Source organism: Anopheles coluzzii, chromosome X (genome assembly GCF_943734685.1).
Source record: "Anopheles coluzzii chromosome X, AcolN3, whole genome shotgun sequence".
In the NCBI taxonomy this organism is placed as follows: Eukaryota; Metazoa; Arthropoda; class Insecta; order Diptera; family Culicidae; genus Anopheles; species Anopheles coluzzii.
Window position 1 is genome coordinate 696,707 of NC_064669.1, and position 21,511 is coordinate 718,217.

Sequence of the window (21,511 nt, forward strand, 5' to 3'; positions counted from 1 at the left end):
TCACTCAAAAAAAAAAAAAAAAAAAGTCCACACCACAAAACGATACTGTTTCCCAACCCCTCCAGCACGACGGATAAGCATGTCGATGTTTGTGGTGTGGAAGGGGATACACCAAGCGGTAGCAGGCTATGGCAAAACGGTGATACATCGTTAAAGAAAACGGTAAAAAAATCATGCAATCATCTCGGCGTATCAGAGCAGTCGAAAGACCTCGCAATGCTTCGATTTCATCCACAGAGCACTGCTCTACGTCACATATCAGCGTGGCGACGTCATACCGACGAGTAGGTGCTAGTTGGCAGCTAAGGAATGGAAGGTGCAAAAAATCCATTAGAGTACCAGTGTACATGAGATAGTAGCGCCAGCCCCCCGTTCGGGTGCTACGATCAATTCGTACATCACGCTCGAAACTCGCCCAATTCCACTCAACCGAAGTAGCGAGTGTTAATTACGCTGCGAGCTAAAGAGCCACACCTAAGCTTAGCTAGGCACAACATCAGGCACCAACAGATAGAACACAGGTGTAGCAACCAACAAACATTGGCCTTGTAAGCTACCTACCGTCTGGATTTATGCTACTACCAGCATTCGAGGTGCAAAGCGTTTTTGGTCCTTCGAACCGGATTCATTGTGCTGGCTAATTGTACGTTTAACATTACTGCTCATAAAACAGGAAACTACTTCTTCTTCTTTTGCCGCTTCTTATGGTGAGCTGTATTGTAACGTATTAGCTTAACAATCAAACTCGCTAGCACATTCACCAGAAGCAGGGGTTGGTTTGCATAATACAAAAAGCTGTGGTCCTCAGCTCGTCGCTCGTCGGTAGGAACAGCACAAACGCCCATTGCGAGGTTGCTGCCCGAAGAAATTAAGAAGGCAACGGCAATCATTCATTTCAACTTTCCTCAGCTTGCTCTACCCCCTCCCACCCCCCCCCAGAAAGTGAAAGGTCGGCCTTATTAAACATTCAATTTACATTTTCCGATCCCACTACATTCCCCCTTTCCGGCGCTGATGGTTGTTCTAGTGGAGAGTTTTCTCGCCGAAAAACATTCATCCTGCAATAGGGCGTTTCCGGTCGATGTTGGTCAATTTAAAGCTCAAGATTTATTAAGATCATTACAAATATTTGGGCGCAAAACGAAATTTATAGTCTTATAAATAAGATATCGTCCTCTCTTTACTACAGGAAAGTAATTTTTAAACACTTTTAATAACCCGGAGACGTTGTACATATTGCCGTTTTTGAATATCTAGAACTCTGAAGATCAGAACATCTTGAGAGTTTATATCCTAAGCTCGGCTGTAATGTTAAAAACACTTTTCCAGTTGAAAACCCCAAAAATGATCTTGAAATTTGCAAGATTGTTTGTATACGGTTGTACAAATGCAACCACCGCGAAACGCAATCACTCTGGAAGGATGTTTCTTTGACGCAAGCGCTTAAGTTTTCTAACTCAAATAAAAAAAAAACTGCCCTCGTCTAGAAACAGATCGATTTCGCTACAGCTCGGTTTTCGGTTTCGACCAACTGTTGTACCGAATCACCCTTTACGAGTCAATCCATAAGCCTAAGCTCCACTTAACACCCCCCCCCCCCTCCCCCTCACCGTCCATTCCCCCTCCTCACACCCCAGCAGCCCAATCGGGCGAGCCGAAAAGTCTTGCTACATTTAATTAGTACTTCTTGCTTTTTTCTTCTTCATCGCTTCGTGTGCTTTTTCTATGTCCTTTTTATTGGACGGCACGCTGAAGCGCCATCCTTCCGTTGGCGGCGGCCTGCTCCGCTTGCGACATGTTTGATAGATAGGGCACAAAAATAGAAGCCTGTATATAGACGTCATTAAAATTCTGCTCCCGCTGCTGGTCGCTGTCGTGCAGTGGAGCTTGAACCACTCGTCGCGTCATTGGCGTCTTTGGTGCAGGGGGCTAGGAAGAGCGAACGGGTTATCAATCGCAGTACACTTTGCATTCGCCCATTATTCATTATCCTTCGGGCGGTAGCGGGGTGGCACAAGAGCGATGGCGTGGCAGCAGTGGAGCAGTGAAGCTCGCCCACTACCCACCGCACTTTCCTACCCGATTGCGGGGAAATTGACAAATGACTCGCTGAGCGCGACCGGTTCGCCAAAAAAGTGGGATCGAACGCTATAAATTATAAATTATTGCCCCCCCTCCCCCACTTCCTGCCTCCCCCTCCGTGCTGGTTGCGAAAGAATGGTCGCAAGTTTTCCACCATTGCCCCGGCTACCCGGTCCAAAGGAAAAACCCCTGACAGCACTGGCGACGTCCACCGTTCCAAGTGGATGCTAATGAATGAACGGGTTTGCGGATTGGCGAAACCCCTACCAATCCTGCCGATATGTACCGATGGTTGGTTCGCTTGGTTGTTAAAGCTTAGGGAAAGGATAGATCCGGGCAGGAGACACATAGATCCGGGCAGGACTTCGTTCCGCTGCAGCAGCGATTTGAGATAACTTTAAACGCGAAATAAACAGCTCCATGAAATATGTAAATGAAAATAAAAAAATTTAACCAATACCACGAGTGTAGGACTGGGAAGTATTTCGATGTGGGAAGAATGCAGCTACACACACACACTTGCACATACGAAATGAGGCAGGGTGGAGGTGCAAATCAATAGCAAGATGCAGGTTGGTAACGAAGCTTCCCACAACCGGCGAGCAGGAAAAACCCTACTCAAACGACCCACTTTGAAAACAAAACTACACATTTCAGTAGTTCTGCAGCACTGGTTGCACCTGCTGATTGGTTTCCTTAGACCGCATCGAAACGCTCACTGTAAGCAAGCTTTGCAGTAAGTCACCTCCTCCCATCCAAAGTAGGTGTATAAATATTTGAAAACAAATTGAGCTGATTCATCGCCCACACGGAGGATTCACTACGGTATCCTCCGGAACAGAAACAGCGAAGCGCGGTGGAGGGGCGAGCGGAGCGCTATACGCTTTGCAAATGGGGTGGGGGGAAATGGTACTGAGACAACAGGCAGACTTTCCTGTTCTCATTTTTCCCAGGCACACACGGCTCGGCGCTCCATTTCGAAATACACTCAGGGGTTTATGCGTTTGCATATCCGTACACATCGTGTGGGTAGCACAGCGTACTTCCCAGTGTGTGTGTGTGTGTGTGTGTGTGTGTGTGTGTGTGTGTGTGTGTGTGTGTGTGTGTGTGTGTGTGTCCAACTGGTACAACGTTTCTGGTACAAGGGGAGGGATGACTGCCGAACGATGACAGCACCCGGGAGCGGGGATGTAATTGTTATTCCTCTATATAAAATCACGCATTCAGTTGGCCTGGCCGAATGGAGGTGCTCTTTTCTAAGCGCCCCGGAAGTAGTCACAATCCCGTACGTAGTACCGTAGGCCACTGTGACAACTGGACGCACAAAAACGGAGCATTTGAAGCGTATAACTTGCTTGCTCGGCTCGAGACAGCGGTTCCACGCTTGCAGAGCGTGGAACCAATCCGGTTCGAAGGGCCAAATGTAGGGGCGTTACGTCACGGAGACGCTGTGTTCGATTGCTGCTCTGTACAAAATCCCACCTCAAATCCATCTCGTGTACCGCTCGAATCCAACTTACCAGTGTACAACAGCGGAGCTTGACTTCCCGGAACTCCCCTTGCTCCATTCTTACCCGGTCCTACCCCGCCATATTGCGTATTGTGGTCGATCGTTTCAAAATAGCAATAACCCAGAAACAGTTTATCCTCGCCCAAACCATCCCCGGTGGATGGTCACAAATCGCTCTCATACGCTGAAGAGTTGGCATTCCTCTCTCTGTCTCTCTCTTTCTCTCTCTCTCTCTCTCTATCTCTCTCTCTATCTTTTACTCTCTCTCCCTCTATCCTACGGCCAACTCAAGCACTCTCTCAGCTCGTACGATCGAAAAGGTGCATTCGGGGGTAAACACTCGGTCTTTAAACACCCGGTCAGCCCTAGGTGAATGTGATTCGTGGTGCACCTGTTCGGTTGCTGGCTGCCCGTAACAAAGCCCCGGAAGACCGCCAGAGGTTACAGGGTGGTTATGGAGAAGAGTGAAAGCTTACGCAGGCGGATTGGCCGATAAGCTGCACGCGGTTGCTGTGCAGCGTTAGCCACTTCAGGGCAGGGCACTCTAAAAGCACTCCCGGTTTCGGTCGAACTCCCGGGGAGATTCTCCCGCAACGGCCCACCGCTGTATCCTGCGCGTCCCCAGGACGGGGGAGCGCTCGCTGATTGGTACTTGCTCGCAATCGAGTTCAATTAATGTGTATCGCGTCGGGCGCCTATTCCCTGGGCTCAATTGCTGCAGGCGCTATACTGTGCACCGTTGTTGCTGCAGAGTAAGCCATTTTGCGCTCCCGGGCTCGAGAAGAAAAGTCAATCGAAAGAAGCAAAAAAAAAAACAGACGTTAGGGGGGGGGGGGGCGCCGGTTTTGTCGACGCAATTGAGCTACCAATTCCTCCCGGGTCGAGGAGTTGCAGCGAAGCCCCAGTGTCAAATGCATTATTGAGAGTTGGATCTCTCTCTCTCTCTTTCTTTCTCTCTCTTTCACACCCTTCCTGACCTGACAGCTCACGGGACTCTGCTCTGGGGGTAGTTTGTTAGGCCGAGATAGGGATGAAAAAGGCATTAAGGCCGGCCGCACTGATCGATTATTTTACAATTCGATTTTAATACTGTTGCAAGCGGTGTGCGGGCGCAAGCAACAGGCAACTTTGGAATTGGATGCACTTTGCGATTGAGCAACTGGGGGATGTGCTGGGAGGACTGTGAGTCAATCCACTGGCTCGATCGGCGAGCGAGATGAGCCTGCTCGACGGCCTTCCCTTTCCGGCGCGTCCGACCGAAGCCCCACTAAATCGAGTTATCCAATTATCGTACCATTTGGTTTGGTTTTCCCGGGCAGGGGTTTTGTTGCTGTTGTTGTTTCGCCTGCCCCCGACTGCTGACAGCTGGTAAGCGATTGGGTTAGTGATGACCCGGTGCGCTGCGGGCGGGCAGATTCGCGACCCATAAACAGCTCCCACAAGAGGGCCCAGCGCTGCGATAACCTGTCAGCGAGACGATCGAGCTGGCTGCCGGTGACAGGCGACTAATACACCCACCCCAAACCACCCAAGACGCCATCGGAACCGATCGATTGAGCTTCCATTCCTCCATTCCCGTGTACAACACTTCACTTTCTTCGATTGCGCCCTCTCACATTCTAATGCGACATCGCTCTCTCTCTCTCTCTCTCTCTCTTCTTCGTCTCACAGGGGAAAGACGCCATGACGCCAGCAGCAGCAGCAGTCGCAGCCGCCGCCACATCGCAGTAGCTGCTCCCGCATCAGCAACCCGCAACCGCACCCGAGCCCGCCGAACGCCCACAGGCCGTGTTGTCCATCGGCGCGTCGTAGTCGCCACCGCCGTCACCGTCAGTCGTTGTGTCCACGTCACCAGCCGCCGGAACGGCCCGGACCGGAGCCATGAACGAGTCGGAGTGTGCCAGCCTGCTCGCGTCCGTACAGTGGACGGATCCGACCAATCTGGTCTCGCTGGCGGTGCTCGCCTTCATCAACGTGCTCGTCATCGTCGGCAACTGTCTGGTGATTGCGGCCGTGCTCTGCTCGCACAAGCTGCGCAGTGTTACCAATTTTTTCATCGTTAGTCTAGCTGTTGCTGATTTATTAGTCGGATTAGCTGTATTGCCATTTTCGGCTACCTGGGAGGTGTTTAAGGTAGGTTTGCGTGCTGCGTTTGTTTGGTTCTGTTTTGCCTTTTCTCGTTCTCTTCACTCCACAACGACGGCAGGAGCGGGCTTTCGGGGTTGCTTCCCACCCTTGAGAGAAAAAAGGGGGATTGGGTCGCAAGGGGGTGGATCGTTTTGAGTGATCGGAGAGCTGGCCCAACACGCTGGCGTGTCCGGTGGGTTGCATGTTTTTCCCCCTTCATTGTTTTGCCGTTCCTTCCGCTAAAACAGCGGCAGCAAAACAGGCACGCACCTTACACCCATTCGCCTTGCCGAGTAAGGTTTGCCCCTTTCCCAGCGCTCTCTTACCGGTCGGCCAGCACAGACAGACACACACGCGCGCGCGCGCGCACCCGAGCCCGTTCGATTGGATCTCGGGGACGCCGATTTTCTATGCAAATCTAAAGTGCAATCGTTTCTATCACTATACTTTGCCGTCTCACCAGCCACCCCGAGCACGATGCAAGGTGGTAATAACGATAGTGACATGCCACGACAATAATAATGGTCCTCCGTGCGGTTCAACCCTTTGGTGGGCTGGACCACGAGTGAAATGAAGCGGAATGAAAAGCTAAAAGATCGATGTTGGTGACTGAGAGCGGAAGAACCGACCGACAAAAAGCATTATAAGAACCGACCGACAAAAAGCAACATCTGCAACAAGCCCATCCACAGTACAGCTGATCAATGACCTCCTCCGCAAAAAAAATTGGCACCACCAGTCGTGCAGGCGTACCGCTTTAAGGGTTAAGCTGCGGTTAAGCTCGGCCGACCTGTCGCATCGGAGTCACGCGCGTTAGAAAATCTGGTCGCAGCACACGTTTTGCATTCGCCAGCATCGTGTACTGGGCGGTGGGGAGGATGGGTGCCTACCACCTTGCTGCGGTGCTGATGGTGCTGATGCATTTACATTTCCCCCCTGCTTGTGCCGTCCAGCTCGACTAGTGCACTGGCAAAACGTGCACTGGCTGTGAACCACGAAATGGCAATTATGTTCCGCCATTGCACGAGTTCACGATTGCTCGCCGCTATGGGCGGGTATTACTTCTGTGTGTGTGTGTTCGTGTGTGTGTCACCCTCCCTGCGGGTGGATAAAAAGTTAGACATTAGGGCCTCTTTTTGCGCGAAGATGAACTTCTAAAACGGCATTCAATTGAAGTCGCGCTGCAAATGATCGTCAATTTTGAGCAGCACACGAAGTCTGTCGGCCGTGGCACGTGCCGTTGGTGGCGAGATAATGCTTTCCAATAATCGAGCTTATTCGAACGAGCAGCCCTGCCACGGGAGACGCTGCTGGAACGATTTGCTTGCGATGTTGAGAGCTATTTAGTGACTAAGAAGCACGATGAAATGTAAAAAAAACAGCCCGACAGAGGGATCATGTAACTAGGCAGCTACTAGTGTTTCGCTTTCGTCTTCTTGATGGAATGTCACATGACAGGAGAATGTGTCATACCGTCATAGAAACCCATGCAATTGGAAACGTTGAATGTTGAGGTGGGGGTCTGTATCTAGTACCACGTACCAGACTGTATCGAACCATTTGTGTGTATAATGCTATTTCTTAGTAGACATTATCCGCTCTAGGTTCCTTGGTGTGATAACGCCGTTACGTCATTAGAGTCAGCTATTTATCAGGTACAGTTTACGAACTGGAATAAAAAATGAGAGCTGTTTCAGGACCGATAAAAGAACGGAGTTGACTTCGAAACGACTGGTATGGATTCCATATCCGTTCCAGGACCGATACGGGGTCTGGAGGAGTAAGAGGACCAGTTTCGTAACTGAAGTGAGTCCTGGAGCATGTCCTGGACTGGAATATGTGCAGGACCAGTTTTAGGTTCGCTATGGATTCGGGAGCAATGGGTTCTAGGAGCAATACGAACTAAGCATGAGTTCCAAAACCAATACGGATTGGGGTGCCAGTTTCAGGAGATATAGGTTCCAGATCAGTTTCAGAATTGGTATTGGGAGCCGTTTCGTTTGACGTAAGTCTCGGAGTTAAAGAGTACTTTCCGTAGTTGCGTTGCGTATCCCTGTAACTGGATCAAATTAACCAGTTAAAGCAAATGCTTGGGGAGGACTAAACTTTGAATTAGAACTAGTCCAACTCCAGTCCTATCGAGGACCAGATTGAAACTTTAGCTTAGCGAAATCTCTTTTTATTGTGAACTTTGATTCCAAAATATTGTTTTCGATAGTTTTAGGTTCGCTATGGATACGGGATGAGTTCTAGGAGCAATATGAATTAAGCATGAGTTCCAAAACCAATACGGATTGGGGTGCCAGTTTCAGGAGATATGGGTTCCAGATCAGTTTCAGAATTGGTATTGGGAGCCGTTTCGTTTGACGTAAGTCTCGGAGTTAAAGAGTACTTTCCGTAGTTGCGTTGCGTATCCCTGTAACTGGATCAAATTAACCAGTTAATGCAAATGCTTGGGGAGGACTAAACTTTGAATTAGAACTAGTCCAACTCCAGTCCTATCGAGGACCAGATTGAAACTTTAGCTTAGCGAAATCTCTTTTTATTGTGAACTTTGATTCCAAAATATTGTTTTCGATAGTTTTAGGTTCGCTATGGATACGGGATGAGTTCTAGGAGCAATATGAATTAAGCATGAGTTCCAAAACCAATACGGATTGGGGTGCCAGTTTCAGGAGATATAGGTTCCAGATCAGTTTCAGAATTGGTATTGGGAGCCGTTTCGTTTGACGTAAGTCTCGGAGTTAAAGAGTACTTTCCGTAGTTGCGTTGCGTATCCCTGTAACTGGATCAAATTAGCCAGTTAATGCAAATGCTTGGGGAGGACTAAACTTTGAATTAGAACTAGTCCAACTCCAGTCCTATCGAGGACCGGATTGAAACTTTAGCTTAGCGAAATCTCTTATTATTGTGAACTTTGATTCCAAAAGATTGTTTTCCATGAACAAACTTGAGAATACAAACCATACGACAGAGTCTGTCAGGTTAAACGAGTAAGCTGCGTTTGGAGATCATATGAAGTGTGTCATACTGTCATACTTCAGATCTCTAAGCACAGCTTAAGGCTAGTTTCTAGCCAGAGTGGGCATGACTCTAACTATGAAAGGGAGACTGAAGGCATAGGAGTATACAACCTCGCTCATAGAAGAAGAAGAAGAAGAAGAAGAAGAAGAAGAAGAAGAAGAAGAAGAAGATTGTTTTCCTGAACATGCTGTTACCTAAAACTAATGTTCCAGGTTAGGCATCGCTCAATATCCTAGTGATTTTGTTTAAATTATCACTGACATTGATGGATGTACATGTAATATTCCATGGTTGTTTCTTTTTAAAAAAGAATATGAACGAAGTACATTAGGGCCAGCGTATTCCGTGCAGGACGTCTTACTTCTTGCAGGTTGCAAACACACGCGTTACATCGCAGAAGTTCGTGCGCAGACATACTGACAAGCCAGAATAACCCTTGGTCTTGGAGAAGGAGTGCTCCGCAAGTGATTGCATAAGCGTAAGCTCGTTCTCCCACTCCCCCCTTTTGGATGCATCCTCTTGTCAGATACAGCAAAGCGCTTTTGCTTGACGGGACAAACAACGTGTCCTTGCGCAAGAGCTGCAAGAAATTCAGTCCCTCAAACTCTGCATGGTCACAAACGTTCCCACGAGCCGTATCTGCCCCAGCCGTCCATCTGCGTCAGGTGTCGAACGGTAACGGTGCAATATTAAACGAAACTACCACGCCATCCCTCTCCCATTCCATCCGGCCGAATCCGTTTGCATACGTTTAATGCGTGCCGCTTAATTAAATTGTACCGAGCTACCCGAAATGCTCATCCTGCCAGCCCCCAGCACCGGCCAGGAAAACCACAAATGACGCACTGGGAAATGTTTATGGCTCCCCCCCCCCCCCCTCCCCGTTCTCTCTGATTTTCCGTCGCTCACCAAGCGCTCACCAAACCAGCCGTTATCGTTATCGTGCCAAAGAGTGTAACTTACACACCACGGCCGAAGTGATGTGCCCGGGGCCCTCCGCTCTCGCTCACCAATCGCCGTAATGTGCACGGTGGGGTAGGCCCCCGGCCACTACGTGATCGGCCGTTGATTGAGATTATTAATTCCGAAAACCATTCCGGCCGGCCCCCGCACTTCGCATCGATGCAGGTCGAGATTGGCGTTTCGGGGCACACACACACACATACACAGACAGACACACCGTATGTGTGCTTAGTATACATATATTCTGATGTGCAAGATGTGCTATCTTCCCGTGCTGCCAGATAGGGTTTCAATGGGCCCAGCATAAAAGAACAATAACGAAGTGGTCCAGCGGGCCCGGACTGGAATGGTGAGGGGGGGGGGGAGGGGAGAAGGTTATTGCTGGGCTGCTATTCCAAAACCCAGCTACCGAATGGAGCACTATGTGTATACGTGTGTGTGTGTGTGTGCGATGCGATTGTATCGAAAAACCGCAGCACCCCATCCCTCCGGGATGCGCCATCCCCGCACCCCTGTAACCGCAAACCGGAAGCGTGGCATATTCCAGGGCGTTCGATCTAAACCCTCCGCAACCCTCCCGCATCCCAACTCTCCCGGTTTCGGTTGGCTGGATGACTGTCAGACGATAAACTGCAGTTTGCCACAGCAGCTGGGAATGAAGAGTGAATCAGTGTTTCATTTTACAGCCCAATCGGCGTGTCTGTCGGATGAACGGGTGTGAATCGGTGGGCGCGGGCATATGCTTCTGCTTGTAGCGATTTGGATTCAGCTTCGGCTACTGCTGCGGGAGGCGGTCAAAGGCAGAAGCGCACAACACACCAACCAACCAACACTGTTGTGCGGGAAGGAAAAATGGAAATGCTACGGAAATAAAGGGAGAGAAAGAAAACAGTACGACCCCGGCTGCGACCCAGAAGAAAGTGGCGAACTCCGAAATGTATGCAGAATCAACACACACACACACACATGCAAGAGGGCAACAAAAAGCGGACAAAATAAAACAGCAAAGCGCTGCACACCACACCAGCCAAACCAAACTCAATATTCATTCAAATTTATTCAGATTTCTTATCAATCCTTCTGTCCCGCTGCTGCTGCTCTCCTTTTCAAGTGTGTGTGTGTGTGTGTGTGGGTGTGTGAATCTGTATTAAAAATCAGAGCTCTCACAATCACCTTCTCCCTGGTGCTCCTTGAGCCGCCCATTCTCACCCAACAGCGCCCCCTTCCCCCCCCCCTCCCTTCCACACCAGACTTTTCCCTTTACAGCACCGTCCCGGGAGGGCAGCCCTGGGCTCGGCCCGCTCAGGCAATGTGAATCATAAATTTACAGCTACTGGAACAACAACAAAAAATGCCATTCTTTTCGGTTTTTCGGAAAATGAGTTTCCCTTCAAAGGTCGAGTGCACGGGAAATGGGGGGGGGGGGGGTTGGGGGGAGGGGAGGGGGGGGATGGAAATTTTCCACACAACAGTCGACGCTCCATGCGAGCGAAGGAGCTACTCGAGGCACACGTACCTGTGACTTGGTGGGCGGAGGATGGGGAGGGGGGGGGGAGGAGATCGAAACTGAGCGGTAAATAAAGAACAAAAACACACTCGCACACAGCGCGGGGGATGGGTGCAAAGAAGAAGGGGAAAGGGGGGCGGGGGGTGTTGCTAGAAAAATATGGCGAACAAAAATATCCCTCCACGCACCTTCCCGCTCCCCAAACATCGGGCGCCGTGCGAACGGGGTGAAAATGGGGGGGTGGCCGTGCTCTCGAATCAGAAATTCAACGAATACCAAGTAGACATGAAAGGAGCAAGCCCTTGGTAAGGGGGCGGGGGAAACCCGCCAGGCTGACTGCTGGCCCCCTTTCAGCGCAGCGCAAATGGAACGGGGTAGTGGGGGAGGCATCGTGCGAGGATGGATAGTACGCGAGCCCTAGCTAGAAGAAAGCAAAACAGCCTGGGAAGTACGCGCGAATCTCGAAGCGATACGCTGGAAGATGTGCACCAACAACAACAACAAAAAACGGAATAGAAGAGAGAAAAAGAAAGAGAAAAACACTCTCTAACCCACACACACACACACACACACACACACACACACAAAGCGAAAGCGGACACCGTGTAGAACCTCCCCGGGATGATCTGCGCCATCTTGCTCGCTTCGTGGAAAAGGTTAATCGCTACAGTGGACTGCCGTGCAGCGGGGGGGAAGGGGGGTGGGGGGGGAACAAGCCCGAACGATGCTTGCCGATGCTCGCCCATCGCATCGTCGCACTGCTTTTGCAGGATTTCGATCCTTATCATCCCGCTGCTCGGGGCTTCACGCGCCTCTGTGTGAGCCCCAGTTGCACACAGCACCGTCCGTCCGCCAGCGACAGCGTGCTTAGGGCGGCCAGCCATACCCGAACCCACCCACCGAGGTTCGGTGCGCGCCTCGGATCACTCGTGTACCGTTGCAGATTGAATTATCTTATAAATTGGCTTTATTATGAAAGCCAATAATTTTATCTGATAAAGGTTGCGTAACCCTGTTTCGCCTCTTTTCATCGGTGCTTCGCACGCTGTGAGTGGGGCCAGGGGAAGGGGAGGAAGGGGTTGCGCTAGTACGGGCGCACTTTTGCACCGTTGTTTGCTGCGTGTGTTGCTGCTCCATCTAGTCGCTTTCCTTGATGGAGGACTTTTTATTTCGTCTTCTTTGTTCTCTCTCTCTCTCTCTCTTTGTATCTCTCTCAGATTCTGGCCTTATTTCCATTTCTTCAGAAAGCATATCCTTCCGCGAGGGTGGCACGCGGCTGACAGAGTTGTGCGTGTGTGCGTGTGTGTCAATGACAAAAAAAACCTGATTGAGGTTTAAGTAGGTGCTGGGGGAGTGGGATATGTTGTGCCGTAGGACTTTGTTCCCACAATAATGCTTTTTTTACCTCCTGCCGAAAGTATTACAGGGTTTTCCAGGAGTTCTCATAGCTGTGGGACACTTTATTGACTCTTTCTTGAGTGAAATGAACTTAATATAATGGGAATTGGACTCTATGGCACTCTTGTTGGACAAATCCAATAGGAATTTCCAGCGAGTTCAACAAGGGTGCCATCGAGTTCAATTTCCAACATATGAAGTTCACTTCTAATAGGAAAGCGTCAAGGAAGTGTCCCACAAGTATGAGAACCCCTGGAAAACCCTGTATTAACAGTGACAAACAAGCCTGCTTAAAAAGATCTTTCTGTGAGGTAAATTGTGCGCCGCCAGGCGTCACCGGGAATAGCATATTGCATACTTGAGGGCGTTTATTTTGGCTTGTTAAGCCACGCACAGCACAGTTAACGCTCTAAAATGGAGCATTTTGCTGGGAATCGATTTTTAATTACGCTGCTGCTTGGGTTGTAGGTGAGAATGTAATATCGATTTTGGTTTTGTTATCCACCGGTAGCGTTGGCGATAGAAGTCCAGTCCTCTTTCCAAGTCGAGCGGATTCACTTTCGAAATGCTCTCGTCCTTCATGCGCAATAACCGTTTGAAACGGATATTAATATGCATACTATTAGGAGCGATCAGTGTTGAAAAGCATCCAATAGCTGCACAAACACACACACACACACACACACACGTTCAAGGCGTCGATGAAAAAAAAAACAACTCGACGCTAAACCGGTCCGTTCCGACGCTACACAGACGCCCGAGGTGGCAGAGCGGATGGGAAAACGTGCTCCGAGTACTCCGGTGTCGCGTTCCCGCTGTCGCCCGAGTAAAGAAGAAGCTACAACAAAACCCCCACCCCCGTTCAATCCCGCCCTTTACCCGCTCAGACATTGGTAGAAAGGTGTGCGAGAATGGATGAAAGTAGCTTTCTTCGCTAAAAGAGTACACCACCTGCCCCACAACAGCGCGCCTTCTTGCGTGAATTCGAGTTTTTTTTTTTGTTTGGTTTTGTTTTGTTGCTTCTCCACGCTTCTCTCCCTTCCCTGCAGATGACCCATGACCGTAAGGCCACCGAGCAGCAGATAAGAACGTTACCATCTCCCACCTCTCTTTTTCTGACATTCCTCTCCAGCTCTGTTACAAAAAAAAAAAAACCCCCATCCTAGCTCAAACTCTCTGGGTCACATTGTCACCGTTTTCTTCATCCCACGCCCTGCTTACGCTTGAGATGCATCGTCAGGGGTGGGGGTTCCGGTGGGTGCGTGAGTAGAAGAAAGCGAGTATCAGTTTCGAGGTCTGCAAATTCATTCAATATCCGACCCCCCCCCCCCCCCTCAGCCTCCACACTGCGAAGGTGTAAAAGGTGCGCAAGGATAAAACGAATCGCTCCCGCGTCCGCTGGTGTGGAGTGGACGAGGTCGGCGAGGTGGTGAGTGATGCTGAGAGCGCTCCTGATAGACCACGCGCCGCTGGTGAGTGCGAGGTGGCACGGTGGGAGCGGGTAAGCCATCGTCATCATCATCATCATCATCGTCGTTCTCGTCGTCGTGCCCTATTCCAATTCGATTTAGCACCACGAGGACATACAAGCGCACGGGGCAAAACGGGGGACCGAACACGGGAAGGGCAATGGGTAAAAGTGTTGCAAGGTAAATGTGAAATGAAAACGCCTCAATCAGCACGGTTGCACGGGTTTCGCGGTGCGGTTGCGGCGACGGCAAGCCCGACAGCTCACTTCGTCGGTTAATTAAGTTTGAAGTGAGCTTTCGCGTCCGTCTCTTTGCCCCGGCTGATTGGCCGCTTCTTATTTCAAGTTAGCCGTCCATGTGCAGGCCAAGGCAGGCAGGGGGGGGGGGGGGGGGGGGGAGAGGGCAATAGCAGCACTCGCTGCCACTCGTGCCCTGCCGGTTGCGCTCAGTCATCGACACTTGGAGGGATTTCCAAGTTTCGCTTTTCATTTGTTGAATCATTTAAATTGCATTTCGCGTCGCTCGCTCTCCTTCGCCCGGCCATTATCCCGGGGGTGCGTTGCGGGTGGCGGGATTTCTTTATTTTATCTGGTGCTACACCCCCCCCCCTCTCCCCCCCCCCCCGCACATCCACCCCACTCTCCGCATCATAGCTTCCTCACTCTCCGCGCCCCAAGCGAGGGAAATGGGAGGCTCTCGTGTGAACCATTTTCTTTTATCCTTCGAGCGCATTCACACACCATCGTCGCCATTACCAGCACCACCGTCGCCATCATTTGTCGCGGTTTTGTCGCGGGGCACACTGTGCAAATGTGTTTCTGATGACTTCGCCGAAATTGAAGGCGAACACACAGGGCGCGCTAGATGTGCAGTTGATGGACCCCGTTTTCGCCGATTTCCTTCACCCATGGCGAGGCGAAAATCCTTTTTGGTTGGGGATGGTTTTATTTTTATCTAGAATGTTTAGCAACGAGCAGAACAAACAAAACAAAACAAAAAAATACATCCCCAACAAGACGTCCCGTTGAAAGCGGCACGGCTTACTGAAGCTTTTAAAGGGTTCGTCGTCTGCCGCGGTGTTTTACGACCGCAAGGGGAGGGGGGGGGGGAAGAGCGGTCTGTTTTCGTGCATAATCTGCTGTGCCATTGCGGAGCGGGTTTCGGGAAGTTGGCCGATAAAAATGATCACTAATGCTTCCTCCCAAACCATCCCCCTCTGCTCTACCGCTCCTTCCGTTGCAGTGCCTTTGGGCTAAGCAGAGTACGAAAACGCCACCAAAGGGCGCGGCAAAAAAAACAAGGCAAAAGTTCAAAAGTTTCCATAGGGTAGAGCGTGCTGGCTGGCTGCCACCGCGTACGGTAGTGCTGCCTTTTCTTTTTATTTTAGCTTACGACGAGCTTCAGAGCGCGCCCCGCAAGACGAGCTGCAGTTAACTTAATGTTGCATTACCGCGCGAACAACCCCGGTCATGTTTGTTCCGTCCGTTCCGGCGACTGTGGGCGGAAGCAGAAGTTTTATTTAATACTAAACAACCAGGAACAGTGCTCGCTTTGTACGTCAGCTGTACGTACCGTTTTGTACGTGATAAGCTTCGTTGCCACTTGGACGTACCCGTTTCGAGCCCATTCGGAAGGACAAGAAATACAGCTAGTCAGCAAGCCGGTGGTTTAAAAGTTGAAATTTGAAAATTGTGAAAGAAGACGGCCAAAGCCTGAAATTATTGATTTTATTATTACCAGTTTGAAAAGAAAAATAAAATAAAACGGGAAAGAGAAACGGATCGGGAAACAAAACTTGCGACTGTTCCTAATTATAGCCTAATCACATTTATCACCCAACTGCCACACCGAAGTCGACTGTATTGTTGGCAAGTGTGTGTATGCGTGTGTGTGTGTGTGTGTGTGGCTATTCTTTTGCTCTTTTGTCCCCATTTTGCCCGCGCACATCCCGCTGGCTGCTATTGTTTTCCCGCGCCACAAGGAACAGCCTGCTCGGGAGCGCGAATGCAAAGCAGCACCGCCGGCGCCGGCTTCATAACTGAAGCTTTGCCGCGGTTGGCGTCCTTCGCCGGCACACTGGGCCGCGGGCCAAAGGGACACTGCTGGAGTGTGCTGGCGGTTTTAATAAATCGTGCGCCCCATCCTTCCCTCGAACGGCGAGAAGTTCGCGAAACTCGGGACCAATCCTACACTCCCCCCCCCCTCCCCTTCCCCACCCGACTTCCTCCCAACCGGTCGCGATTAAAGTAGTTACCTCGCACTCACGGAGGTTGCTCAACTTTGCCATTCCGAGCCGATGGTTTTGCTCAAAGTCAAAGTTTTCCCCCGTTTTACAATAGTTTTCCTTTTTAGCTCGCTTTTTGTTGTTCGCCGGCAAGTTTGTGTGTGTGTTTTTTTTTTCTTTGCTTGGCTGCCCGATGCGCGACCTCGTGCGTCCCCATTTTCGTCCCCAAACTCCCGAGGGGCCATTGGTCGGCCATTGTGCCACTGTCTCTGGGCGAACAGGTTGCGCTATGCCACCAACTCTAGCACACCAACGGCACACTCGCCGTGCTGATTCTGGCCGGTGCAAACGCAAGGATAAGCAGCGGGCAGCGGTTCGTGCATCATTAGGGCATTCGATTCGCCCTCTCTTCGTAAGCCACCACCACCACCTTGCCGCAGCAGAAGGTCGCATCCGTTTGCCGCGGCTGCATATGTCCATTACTTTTTTGGCCTTCGGTCGCCTTTGCGCAAGCAGGGGGCGCAACTTTAATTACGCAGCGAAAGCGTGTCTGTGTGTGTGTGATACAGCGGAGAACTTAGAACGGGGGTTCTTGAAAGTGGTTCAGAAATAATGGTTTCGACCTTCGCCGTGCTTCGCCGTCTTGACAGCGCGCGATACGGCTTATCGATTGGGGCAGTGTGTTTTTCGTGCGACGTTTTGATTCATCTACCTTACGGAGAGTGGAGAAATCCTTGCAAGTGTGTGTGTGTGTGTGTGTGGCTGTGGGAGCCTTGCAAGGTACCTGAAGGCAGGCAAGATCTTTGCGTGGTATTTCGGGGAAAGTGGTGCCAGCGCTTGTCAGCATAGCGGGTGATATAGTCAGTGCAAACACGAAAAAACGATGAGAGATTAAACGGTTTCGCTGAAGGTAGGTACGCAATGGAGAGTGCTTTATTGAGTGGAGACGGGTGGTCTTTCAAACCTGCAACTGCTAGCACACTATTATCCAACAAGTATCAGCACATCGCAACCATACTTTAGGTCCAGCGGTAATGGTTTGAGGCTATAAAACAGGCGTTATTTTAACCGTTTGCATTATCAAAATTTTGAGTTAGTTTTCTGTTGTTTTATAGCGCTGGAAAATTCTTTTTAAGATAAACACTGCTAGACGGAATTAACCAGTAAGTGTCCTCACTTTACGGTTTAAATGTGACATTTCAGCTTATTCAAATGTGTTTTTTTTTTCTGTCTTTCATGCCTGTCCAACCTAATTTTCCGAGTCGGTTCCAAAATTTGCAGAGTTGGATGGGAGTCGACTCCAGACTTTTGTCATCTTTACACATCTTCTTATAATACTTTATATCATTTTTATATAAAACAATTCGGACATCGTGCCAGAGTCTGCTTGACAGTTCGATGTGCCTTTCGTTTAACATCTCTATCTGAACCTGATGTTTCTGTCCAAAAATTCGCACCACCAGACTTGCCCAGAAATGGAGACTCAGTTTTTGTCCAAAAGATTTTGCGTTTGTCCCAGATCATTGGCACGTGCAATTTCTAGCATGGGATTTACGGAAATATCGTAACATTAGGAAGCGTTTGCAAGACACTGATGGACACTGACACCACTCAAGTATTTCCATTTTTTAATGTCTTTCTTCCCAACTCTCTCCCCTCTCCCTGGCAACTATTCACATTTCCTCACCATCTATCAAGCAAGTCAGTAACAAGCGACATTGTAAGCTTAGTTGCTTCCGTCTTGTAACTATCGCCACCGTGTGTGCGTGTGTGTGTGTGTGTGAGTTTTAGGTATGCCTTTCGCGTGCCCATGCAAAACTTAAGCCAGCCATCATAATCACGTCACGTTTGTGGACGTGTGTACTAGGCACCTCGCCCAACCGTGCAGCGCTGTAGCGAAGCTTGCTCTGAACGTTACGAACGTTCGCGGTGCGTGAGAACCACAGCCAGCTGGCGGCCAGACAAACGGCCCTAGTTGGTGTGTCGCGTTGAACGCGGCAAAGCACACTGGAGTCGTCCATTAAGATCTTTTCCATTTTTTGTGTGCGTGTGCCCCGAGAAGCATGGTATGGCCGCTGATAGAGACCACACGACCAGCTCCCTAGATCGTAAAGGATAACGCCTCCCGGCCACCTGCTAGTGGCCTGCCGTGAAACCCAAAACCCCCCAAAAGCTCCCCTGAGAAGCGTTGCAATAAATCTGACCCTAACAAAAACCGCTGCCAGCACCTGGCACGAGCGGACGCGCGCGCGCGCGCCCTTTTGCTGGCCGGAATTGCCCGTTGCCCTCCCCCCCCCCCCCCATAGCCGGTGATGTAATGCCCGGCAGGAAAACCTTTTTCGTGAAGACGCACTCGAAAGCTAGCTCCTGCAGGGACAGACGGAGGAGGGAAGAAGGCCAAGACCAAGCGGTAGGGAGGGGTAAGCTGTAAATAAAACACACACATATATACAGAACACGACTATTTATGCATGAATTTAAACGCTACCAAGTGGAAAAGAAATAGGCCGCTGGCGCGACCTAAGCATGTGCCCAAGGGAGAGGGTGGGGGGGGGGATGAGGAGGTTGGTAATCCCTGCGGTGCGGTCGGAAGGTAGCAAATGACGAGCGTGGCGAAGGAGAGGCCCCGGTATGATGTATGGAATGGCCGGTGGCAGTGTTTCTGGAGGCGGGAGTCAGCCAAACTCACCCTTCTTGAACCTCCCCAAGCAAAAAAAAAAAAAAGCAAGAGGAAAAAGAAGAAGACGAAAATACACGACACCCTCAAAAACCTCAACACACAATAACCAAGCGGCGGAGAAAAAGAAAGCGAAGAATGGATAGAGATAGAGAGAGAGAGAGAGAGAGAGAGAGAAACAACAGCGAATAAATAATAAACGACGAACCCCCAGCGAGCATGGGCAACCCTTTACCGCTTTGCTAGGTTGAGTTTGGGTTATTTGGCAGAGTTTCAGAGGATTGTACCATACAACCCCCTCCCCTACCGCCATCTCAGTGCTCCATTTTGTTGGATGGAGTGTTGCAAGTGGAATATACCGCTGTGTGTGTGTGTGTGTCTGGTAGACTAAACAAATAAAAGCACTCATAGCACATCCTTCGCTGAAGGACTCGGGCCGGCAGAGCGCACTCACTCACGTCTGCCGGTGTTGTAGAATGTCGACGTGTGTCTGTGTGTGTGTGTGTGTGTGTGTGTGTGTGTGTGTGGAGGTCGTTTATTAGCTTCTCTCGGGCTCGGGGTTTAAGCCGGTGCACACGTACACGCGGCCTCAAGCAGTAAACCTGCCCTGTTTGCTCCCTGTCCATTGCGCGCTTCGCCTGGCTAACACAAATTCACACCACACACACACACACACACGCGCGCAGAGCCACTAACCACACAGCACAGGTTTATTCGCACGTACTTCGCACCGCTTCGCCCGGCCGCCACACGCGCACCAACTGTGATTAAAACACGTTTTGTGTAAAAGTGATAATGCGATTAGGTGATAATTGAAAATTTATAATTCATTCCCCGCAAAGTGTGCCTTTGTTTGGCGCACTGTGGGCGTGTGGGTGCGCGCGCGTGTTTGTGTGGGGTTGGATTTTTTGCTTTTTTTTTTTTTTGCTTAAGCAGCCGCTGCCCGACGTTAAAGATCCGTGCAATTCTTTTGCCATTTCCGGCAAAAAGTAAAAGAGAAAAAAAAACGATAAGCACGCCATTTTGGGGCGGTTTTGAAAAAGCCCGAACGAACCACCACCCAACCACTGCCCAAGAGATTGAAGCCAAGTGGATGGGGAGAGGGGAGAACGCTCGAAGTAGAGTAATTTGCAGTAGCCGACTCCTCGGCTCGGCTCCTGTCTGCTAGCGGGGTTCGCCGCCTGCCGCTTCGTTAGATTTATTGCGTGGCAACGTTATTAGCGTCGTGTGTGTGTGTGTGTGTGTGTGTGTGTGTGTGTGTGTCAGTGAGTGACACTCGCACAGTCTGCGTTTGCTTTTGTTGCAGTGGGGAATGAGGGAAAAGGAAAAGCGACGACCAAAAAAGAAAAACAAAAAGACGCAGCAGTTAAATTTCCCAACTGACTTCGGTCCAAAAACCATCTTCCCCTATAAGGGGGGGGAGGGGGGGGGGGGAAATGAAGAAAGGGGGCATGTGGTGGCAGTTACGAAAGAGTTTTCCGACCTTACCCCTCCCCCACCCCCTGCTCGTCCCGCCAGCAGTGTCGTGGTGCAGTGTTGGTCGCGCGAAAAAGAGCTTTATCGACTGTTTGTGCTGCTTGGGAGGCTATTTTGGGGGGGGATAGAAGGAGCAGGGAAGTGGACGAAGAAGAAGGGGTGGGGGTGGGGGGTTATTTTTCTTTCCCAGTTCATACACCTCGCCGCTTAAGTCCTGCATTGGGTAAGGAAAAAAGAAGAATATTTCTCTCTCTCTCTCTCTCTCTCTCTCTGTCACACACACACACACACAAACACACACAGAGAGTAATATCCGGCTGACCGCAAAGCATAATTTCTTGTCCACTTTTCGTGTCCTTTATATTCAATTCATTTCCCTCGAGAGGATTTCACTCTTCTGGTGGTATGTGGTGGGAGGGATGTGGAGAAGGGGGGGGGGGATGAGGGGGTGGAAATTGCGTATCGCCTCGTATCGATTTTAGACGACCGAGGATGTCCCCGCCGGCTTCAATGGCAGCGGCGGCACACTTGAGCGTGGTGAAGTGCATTCAACTGCGGTAAAATCCCACCTCCCCTCCACTACACCCTCTCAGCCCACCCCCCCCCCCCCCCCCTCAGGAAGATGTGGAGAGCAGTATGGGCACAGGATACCGTTTGCTGCCGTAGTTTTATTTCTACACGTTGAGGTTTTTATTTTTTCTTGCCACCCAAACCTTCCCAATCCTTGGTGGCCACTTTCGATTGACTACGCTGCTCGAGCGGTTCGCTGTCAATGCGCAGTGTTTTGCTCTTCAAATGTTGGTCTCATACACACACACGCACACACACAGACGCACAAACGCCAGGCATGATCGCAGTGACTCGCTTGATCACTTCAAAGCAGGATCACAATGGGTTCGAGTGTCGTTTGCTGATGAATTTTGGTGTCTCTACCCTGCAACACGCTGTTCAGCGAGCGTGCGTTCGGCATGGCAAACCGGGATCGTTCGATAACCTTTCACCGAAACCGTTCGCTTCCACTCCATGCGGACCCATTCCGTTGGCTAGTCGGGGC

The 21,511-nt window shown here is 50.4% G+C and overlaps 1 protein-coding gene across 1 annotated transcript in view; it reads left to right on the plus strand.

Annotated features, from left to right (window-relative positions):
- Window positions 1–21,511, plus strand: part of LOC120947322 (octopamine receptor Oamb) — a 95,717-nt gene that overhangs the window by 49,493 nt on the left and 24,713 nt on the right. The window contains 1 exon segment of the mRNA XM_049610498.1: window positions 5,264–5,725. Coding sequence (XP_049466455.1) covers window positions 5,474–5,725 — 252 coding nt within the window. The 5' untranslated portion in view covers window positions 5,264–5,473.